This window comes from Triticum dicoccoides, chromosome 1A (assembly GCF_002162155.2).
Source record: "Triticum dicoccoides isolate Atlit2015 ecotype Zavitan chromosome 1A, WEW_v2.0, whole genome shotgun sequence".
Lineage (NCBI taxonomy): Eukaryota > Viridiplantae > Streptophyta > Magnoliopsida > Poales > Poaceae > Triticum > Triticum dicoccoides.
The window spans coordinates 511,121,120-511,130,121 of record NC_041380.1 but is presented as its reverse complement, the minus strand read 5'-3'; the positions used below and the strand labels follow the sequence as shown (position 1 = coordinate 511,130,121).

Here is a 9,002-nt window from a genome sequence, read left to right as displayed (position 1 = left end):
CACGGTGGTCCTACGACCCGGTCCGGAAGTCGGAGAGCCCTACGTTCCAGAACGGGTCGGAAGGGCCAAAGTTCGACATGGGAGGGCACATCAAGAATGCGCTGGAGGCAAGTCTCTTTGGCTAATTCCGGCGTCCAAACGCACAGACAGCGATCGTCGACTTGTCAGGGCATGAGAGATTGATCGACGGGGACGGTTTTGCAGGAGGGCCTGCACGCGGCGACGATGGCGGAGAGCAGGACGCCGGCGGTGGTCGGGAGGAAGCTGCAGATCAGGAGGAAGACGTGCAGCGTGGACATGCGGAGCGCGCACCTGAACCTGGGCACCCCGGAACTCATGTCGCCGATGATGACCGACTTCGAGTCGCCCCAGATCAAAGCTTCTCGCGACGTAAGGTGCCTCCTCTTTTGCGTGCGTGCGCTGGCGTTGGAGTTTCTTGGTTATATGGAATGAGAGCAGCTTCCGCCGTGGATCAGGTGGCGAACGTGATGGCGGCCAAGGTGAAGCTGCTGCAGCGGGAGCTCAAGACGGTGAACGCCGACCTGGCCTTCTCCAAGGAGCGGTGCGCGCAGCTGGAGGAGGAGACCCGCCTGCACCGGGCCGGCAACCACGACCACGCCGCCAACGAGGACCTGGTATGCATGCATGTTGTGGTTGGCCACTCCCTCCTCCTCCTTGCACCGGCCATTCCTACTCCTCAAAGACATGGTTGCTTGCTGCGCATGCAGGTACGGAAGCAGCTGGAGACGCTGCTGGCGGAGAAGGCGCGGCTGGCCACCGAGAACACGGTGTACGCCAGGGAGAACCGGTTCCTGCGGGAGATCGTCGACCTCAACCAGCTAACCGTGGTCGGCCTCCAAGAGGACATCATCGAGGAGGAGGAAGAAGAAGAAGAATACGAGGAGGAGGAAGAAGAAGAATACGAGGAGGAGGAGGAAGAGGCCGAGCACGACACACCGGCTACCAAGGGCACTGCCCCTCCCCAGCCCCCCTCACATCACACCAACAATGTGCCTGTTGCTGCCCCACAGCCGCCCTCTCGCCGCACCGGCAATGCCGCTGTTCCTGCCCCCCAATCTCCCTCTCGTCGCACCGAAAATGCGCCGGTTGCTGCCCCACAGTCACCCACTCGCCGCGCCGACAATGTGCCGGTTGCTACCCCCAATCCCCCATCTCTCTGCACCGACAATGCTCCGGAGTCGAGGAGCACAGACAACACTGCCATCGGAGTTGCCGGGTCGCCCATGCACCGGAGCCCAAAGGAAGATGAAGGTTCACAGCAGACAAACCCCATTCGAGATAACTGCTCGCCGGAGAAGGCCTCCCAGCAGCAGCAATGCCAAGACTGATGAACGGCCTTTGGTGTTTGCTGAAACAATCATGTATGTACACGCACGCATGTAGAGAAGGCCTCTTCGTCTCATTTGTTACCTTTTTCCCCAGTGTAATTACCAGTTCGCCTGTTCAGGGTGAGATCTAATATGAGCATCATATCCGTGGGTCTGTAATTCTTAGTTCCTTATGTAATATCAACTCTTTTTTCATGAATACGCATTGTTGCATACCGTTTCATTGATAAGTGGAGAGAACGTACAGGTTGCTGATCGAGGGGGCGTACACGTATCAGCATCCCCAGGAGCACAGCATGAGCATGATGGAGGTTGCTCAGCCTCGGTACATTCGGTTGGAGATCACTAATGCGAGTCCTTTGGCTTCGGCCCAGTGCCCAAAGCCGAGCCTCCTCCATGATGATGCAGACGAGCTCGTCGGCAGATGGCTGGAGGTCGTCAAAGAGAACGGCATTGCTATGCTTCCCGATACTCCATGCAGTTAGGGCTATAAGAGAGTTAAGGCCCTTCCACAAACTTGCCGGAGAAGCGGCAAGGGAGGCAGACCACCAAGGGAAGAAGATCGCATCCGTTTGGCAAAAACACATAAAACTTCAACTACAAAATTTGGTTGTTCCATTCAGAATAAGTAACATTCTTGCACAAGCTACTGCCACACTTAAGGCGAGTTTAAGTCAGCTGTGCAAACTGCGGAATTCTAGTAAAACTCGTTGCCCTTACAATTAGGAAAAATATGATTCCAATTAACGTTCACATCCATAAAGAAAAATGACTGACCGAATGTTAGAAGCTCCCACAGCAGGTGAGGTCTAGGGAAGGGTTATACAGTACAAGGCAAGCCTTGCCCAATGTTAAAAGCTGCCTCACCAGGTGGGGTCTGGAGAAGGATTATACCAGACAAGCCTTACCCCAGTGCAATTCAGAGATGCCACATCAAACCCAAGACCTGTTGGCACACATGGGGAGTACTTCACCACTGTGCCAGGCCTGTCCTTCAAACGCTCACATCCATACAGAAGAAAAATTGTTTTTGAAGAGCCACAACTCAGCTCTGGTCAGAACAATTGTACCAGCTAATTTAGATCTCATGAACAGGTAGATTAAGTATATCCATATAAAAATCCATAATAGATACAACAAACATCACACATTGTTCACAAACAATCAAGGAGGGAAAGGGTAAATAATTTGCAAGGGGAACATATTTTGTTTGATTAACTTTAGGTACACATTATTCATCCAACGTTGGGAAACCAAAAACAAAAACAGAAGCCCCAGTTCCCATTGATACAAGGAAACTACGTAGCAGTATTTCTGAGCTTCTGAAAGAGCTTCATCAACATCCAAGAAAGATCAATTGCTGACCAATATCCTACAAAAACAAGAGTTGCTCTTTTAGTGGCTAATCGTAAAACTCACAAGAATGTACAGTGAGCATCATCACAAAAGGAGAAAGAAAAATGCATCTTGATGCACAACAAAGAGGAACAAAGGCACTACTTTTCAGAGTAAGTGCTAGATAAAGATAAGCTACTTCATAACTACAAGTCACATGCATCGCAGTTCCTTTTTTTAGACAATAACTGAACTGACATTACCCGGATTTGACAAAGCCAAAAACAGATGACAAAACATAAACATCATGGATTCTTGCTTCTAGAATATCCAAGTGTAGAACATTAGTTTTGTTCCAGATTAGAAACCATCAAAAAAAGAAAAAAAATCACCAATACAATGGGAAAATACACGTGTTACTGAATAAGAACTTCATTCGTATTTTATTCTTTCTGGAGATGAAAGTGAAAAGGTAGTGCTGAAGATCATAGGACATTTATGGACAGGAAACCCTCGATTCAGCAAATTTGAATATAATAGAAGAGTACAAGGAGAAACATTAACTAAAAATCTGAGTCACAGCCCCACAGACATAAAAGGGGGACTTAATGTCAGTTAACAGCAACTATTGAATTCAATCAGAGTCATTTGGCAACACAAAACTTGTGGTGAGCAGTGTGATATCAATAGCGGTTGTTGGTAGTAAGGCAACGGGAAAACGAAGGCAAAATTGCTTCAGATGAATCCAACTACATTTTTAAGAGTATTGCTCAAACAATGCCAATGTGAAGTGGTAAACAGTTAAAACAAAGAATTATCATCAATGCTAATGTTATTCATGAAGTGATCGAATGCATGGGAAGGATAATACAATTGAGGAAGACAAGAATGGACCGGGCAATCACAAGATAATGAAAGGAAAATAGGGAACAATGTAACATGAAGATCACGTTGCAAGTCTGCTAGAGGGTGTAAAAACAATCATGGTTTCCATTCTGGGGCCAGCCTACATGTATTCACAGGAGACTGGAGAGAGACTACTTAGATAAATGTAGTTCCTAGATCACCATTCTTCAAAAGACTAGGCAAAGCAAGCTGTGAAACAGAAGTAGTCAGTTTTTATTTTCCACTGCGATGACTTGAGAAGACGACCAGAGGAAGCGCTGCCAACCCCGAAGTAACACTTCTCCCACCTCAAAGACCCAACCAGTTGGCATTTACCTCATTGCGTGCTCTATCATCTTCTAAACTAGCCTTACATTCAAATACCACAAGACCCCAAGCTGCACCATCACTTTGATAGCGAAAATGGGGCTACGAGTAACAACTAAATCAGAAATTCAGTACAAGTCTAGCACACTGCAATCCAATTCAGTCAAAGCATAACAGCCAAACATGACAATCAAGTATCACGAAGTCTCCAGTGATCTGCAACGCACTACCAATCAAACAGGGCAACCCAGCTACGGAGAAATGCGCAAATTCCCACCAGGCACTCCCAATTTGTAACCCCCCACATAAACACCTCGTATCCAACAACAGAAGGGAACTACTCTAACTTAACACCAGCCCAAACCCTAGAATTTCACGTCAGAGCCAGGCCCCCAGAAACCTGATAGGGGCCACCGGCAGGAGATTCAGAAGGCGTGGGATCAGATCCGCACCTAGTTGGCGGCGGGCTTGTCGACGAGCTTCTTGTCACGGCGCTCCATGGCGACGTCCCACATGTCGTTCCCGATGTGCTTCGGCTGCATCCAACAAACCACGCGCAAGCCTCAGCACGAGAGAGATTCGGATCGGGATTCGGGGGAGAGGGAGATGGGGGAAGGGAGGGTACCCTGCCGTGCGCGGCCCTGTGGATGTAGTACTGGCCGTTGCCCATGATGCAGAGGAAGCCTCCGATGATGCCCAGCGGCAGCATGGCCTCCAGCCAGTGCAACCGGAACCGCGCCATCGGGAGCCGGACGGGGAGACGGCGGACGGCGGACGGATCGGGGCGGGCAGGGACGGCGACGAGGAGCAGATTCGCGAGCTCTCCAGCGGTTGCGGGTGGGGAATGGGCAGCTCTGGACTTGGTCTGTGAGTGGAGAACGTTGGGCCGGTTGCATGGGCCGGGCTTTCCGGCTTCGGCGGTCCAGAAACTGGATCCTTGACCGAGTTTTTTTTTCTTTACGAAAATGGGGGTCTTATCCAATTGAAAATGGGTTTGGGCTAATGGCGTCATAGAAGAGAAATATGAATGTGTTTTCCGCTACGAAAATGTAAATATTTTCATATATAAAATATGAAATAATTATATAATAGAATTTGTATAAAATGTTGTTGGCCACTCCAAAAAATGCTAACTGGAGTTTGGGAGGTGCGTTGGTCGTGCTCATCAGCTCATGGAATCCCGGAAGGGCTGCAAGTTGGAACTTGGAACCACTCCACTACTCCAGTGTTCTTTTTTACACTAAACGGGATCATGGAAAAAGGAGGAAGAGGGATACTGTGGGTGACAAGGGCTCCTGGATCCGTGCCGAAAGCCCCCAAAATATTGCTGCTTTGCACGAAGCAAGAGCGAGCATGGAAAGCTAGGCCGGGCGGGGACGTGCGAGATGGATGGAGATGGCGCTTTTGTCTCGGGCCGGGAGCCCTTTCCCCACCGCCACCGGGCTGTGACAACAAGGTGCGTGGGCAAGCGTATCTTCCGTATGCCCTCGCGGGATCCTGTAGTAGGTTTTTTCTGCTCATTTTAGTAGTACGATACGAGGCTGACCTTCACGTCACTGCCCACAAGTTATACATCACCGTTGAGTGGCTTTCTTCCCCTAAAGAAAAACCGAAAAACCATTGAGAGCATCTCTAGCGGATCCGGTAAACCCCGCGTCCCACAAAACAAGTATGAGGACTCCTACGAATTGTTTCTACGGTGCAGCTAGCGCTCCGGCCAAACAGAGCTCGCAAACGCATCCCGCAAATATTTTGCGGAACGCGTTTGCGGGATCTTTTTGGTCGGATCGCTTGTCACACCGTAATTTTTTCATAAAACATCAAACAAATTGCACATTTTACAATAATGACCAATCAAATGAAATCTAAAATAAATTCAACATACGAATATACAAAAGGTCAGCCAACTCACAATACAACGATAGTCATCATTACAACAAATGTTCGTATTCAAATAGAAATTGTTCAAATCTCACACAAATAGAAATGGGTACAAATATGGGGATCTATCGCCCCCCATAGAGCTGACACCGATGCTCAATAAGATCATGCTGAAGTTGGTTATGTGAATCACGGTCCTCGATCTTTAGGTAGGTCTCAAGAAATGCATTGATCTCAGCTGCATCACTGGCCAGCTTCGCACGACTACCAACATTGCCATAGTTGTAGTCAAAGCCGAAATCTCTCTCATTCTCGACGATCATATTGTGTAAAATTACACAAACAGTCATGATGTTTCGAAGGGATTTTTATCCCAGAAGCGAGCAAGACCTGGAGCAATGGCAAACCAAGTTTGCAACACAACAAATGCCCTCTCAATATTCTTTCAGCAAGCTTCTTGTGCTTCGGCAAAAAAAATGTGCATCTTGATTTCGAGGATACTAATGGTCTTCACAAATGTTGACCATGATGGATAAATATCATCGGCAAGATATTACCCCATGGTATAGTCATGGCCGTTGACAGTATAGTTGCAAGCTGGAGACTTGCCACTAGCGTGCTAAGAAAACAAATGAGATCGCTGCAAAACTTTTGATATCATTGAGAGACCCCGGCAAACCAAAGAAGCAATGTCAAATCCACAAATCATGTGAGGCCATGGCTTCAAGCACGTTGGTGGGTGTGCGTTTGTGGCCGGTGTATTGTCTTGCCCAAGCCACCGGGCAGTTCTTCCACCTCCAATGCATGCAATCAATACTACCTAGCATGCCCTGACATCTCCTTGCTTCGTTCATTGTCATGACTTTCTTTACGTCATCTTTGTTTGGAGCACAAAGATACTCCGGGCCAAAAACCCGGATTATTGTCTTCGCAAAGACATGGACACTTTTGATGGTGGTATTTTCACCAATGCGAAGATATTCATCCGCATAGTCGGCCGGAAAACCATATGCAATCACTCTCATAGCGGCCGGATTTTTTTGATATGCACCAAAACCAATCAAACCGGCGACATTCCTACGCAGGGTGAAGAAACGGCAATTTTCCTCGCAAGCCTTGACGATGCGGACGAAAAGTGACCTACGCATTCGATAGCGCCTACGAAAGAGGTGAGCCGGATATGTCGGTGCCTTGGCGAAGCAGTCCTCCATGAGCATTTTGTCGTTGAGAGCCTGGTTGCGGGGAATGCATAGCTGGCTGACCGTCGATCCGCGCCGCTTTTTCTTCAGCCCCACCTCAAATTCGTCGACGAGATGCAACAACACTAGGTTTTCATCATCCCCATCGACGATAAAGTCTTCTACGTCTGAATCATCGGATGAAGACGATGAGGGCGAACTTCAATCCATCTACAATATGCACACAAGCCGAAATGAGTTTCACCAAAAACCAATCTGGGCCAAAATCGAGCACAAGCCGGAGGCAGCACCAAGGGGCGGGGATTTGCGGCGGAGGAGGAGAGTGAAAGCGGGCGGAAATGGTTCACGCCGACGGAAAGGAGAGCCTGCAAAATCAGGTGAATTCCCGCACATATGAAGGAAACAGGCTCACGTATGCGGGATCCCACAAAACAAAATTCAGGACGGCCCGATTTGACTGATCTGTTTGGGCCAGGATACAGAATGGATCTCACAAATCGGTGGTTATTTTAGCGGATGGTCCGATTTGTGGGATTTGAGAGAGAGAAAAGATAGTAGGGGTACTACTAGTACAAACACTACTCCAACAGGTAAACAATTTCGTCGATGTCTCCTCTCGGGGGCTGCAAAGCTGCGCCGTTTCCAACGACACGACGCGATACTCTCCAGCTTTGCTGTAGTCCTTAACACGTAAACTGTCTCGTCGATGTTTCCTCGCGGAGCGACGGCACGGTACAGCATCTCGCGCCAGAGACTATCCGTCCGTCCGTCCGTCACTGCGCGGCCAGCCGGTCATTTACTTCTCCAGCCAATGGCCGGCAGACGGAGGGGCGGTACCGTCCCCGTCACTCACATTTACGCGTCCGTAGCACCGGCACTGGAGGCCATGTGGCATGTGGGACGGTGGTGGTGCGGAACTGACGGCCGTCCTCCGCCCTCCCAGCCGCTGCATGCGTCTCCGTCTCCGGCCGGCCATGTCCCCGTTCGTGCGACGCCCCGTACGCGACCGCACGTACGGTGCACTGAGCTGGGCTCGCCCGCGTATCCACCGGTATCTATCTCCCTCCCTCTCCGTAGGCTCCGGCAGGCGGCAGCCGGGCTACCATGGCCATGGCCACCACCATGCATCGTCGACACCGCTCATGCGGACCGGCAGAGCATCCAATGCGTTTTCCACGCTCCCAGTACGTACGTACCTAGCTCGGTGCCTCGCCACGGCCTGGGTAGAGCGATCGAGACCGGAAAGGCCCGCGGCGGAGCAGGGGCAGCACGTGGCGGTGACACGATCGCGCACGGGCGCCCGTGAGGGAGAAAAATACTCCTCCTGCTGCTGCCCAGCGTGTGCTCCGGGGCCGGGCGATTCATCAGATTCCGCCCGCCCCCATGTCGTCCTCCTCCTCCCTCCATGACTCCATGTGCGTGCCGCCTGCCTGAGCCGTACGGACGGTCGACTCCCGGTTTAGGCTAGGTTATTATTAATCCCCCGGCCACGCACGGCACGTAGGTGTAGGTACCGCGCGGCGTGGGTGGGGAGGTGATCGCTTGCCATGGGCCTTCGTCGGTCGGTTCGTGCACGTGTCGGCTCCACGACGACATGTTTGTTTTCCATGGTTTTCTTTCTACTGCCCATATCCGCCTCCATTTTTGTAGGATGTTGTTTTAGGGAGATTTGTAGGATGCTGTTACCTCAGGTGCTTTCTTGCGTTCGCAGGAAGACTCGAACCAAATCTTGTCCTCGGCGTGGCAAGTTCAAATTTTGATTCTTCATTCTTCAGATATGGAATCTCTCATACCAAACGGTGGTGCAATTTTGATCACAAACCTCAAAGCATGCCATCTTGATGATACCATAGTTCCGAGAGTGATCTTGTTTCAAATCCCTTGTCACATGGAACATAAATATGCAAAAACATGAATTGGACTTTCGGTTTAAAAGATACAATAGTAATAGATTTGAATCTGGAAGTCAAAAGAAAAGGCATAGGAGATGTGGGTGTGTGGACTGCGAAAACGCGCCCATGCAGAA

General features: G+C 50.0%; 2 protein-coding genes across 3 annotated transcripts; one reads left to right on the top strand and one right to left on the bottom strand.

Moving 5' to 3' along the window:
• Positions 1–210: 210 nt before the first annotated feature.
• LOC119311786 (FK506-binding protein 15-like) lies at positions 211–1,548 on the top strand. Of its 2 annotated transcripts, XM_037587596.1 has the most exons (3): positions 211–390; positions 477–635; positions 729–1,548. In XM_037587596.1, the coding sequence occupies exons 1-3, from the start codon at positions 226–228 to the stop codon at positions 1,347–1,349; spliced, it is 945 nt and encodes a 314-aa protein (XP_037443493.1). In that variant the 5' UTR covers positions 211–225; the 3' UTR covers positions 1,350–1,548. The 2 variants fall into 2 exon arrangements, with proteins under 2 accessions (XP_037443493.1, XP_037443420.1); XM_037587523.1 differs by having other exon boundaries at positions 477–1,548.
• An 878-nt stretch (positions 1,549–2,426) lies between these two features.
• LOC119284082 (NADH dehydrogenase [ubiquinone] 1 alpha subcomplex subunit 1-like) lies at positions 2,427–4,759 on the bottom strand. The gene is made up of 3 exons (XM_037563367.1): positions 4,522–4,759; positions 4,349–4,432; positions 2,427–2,721 (listed from the first exon to the last, which is right to left on the bottom strand). The coding sequence occupies exons 1-2, from the start codon at positions 4,636–4,638 to the stop codon at positions 4,349–4,351; spliced, it is 201 nt and encodes a 66-aa protein (XP_037419264.1). The 5' UTR covers positions 4,639–4,759; the 3' UTR covers positions 2,427–2,721.
• Positions 4,760–9,002: the final 4,243 nt, after the last annotated feature.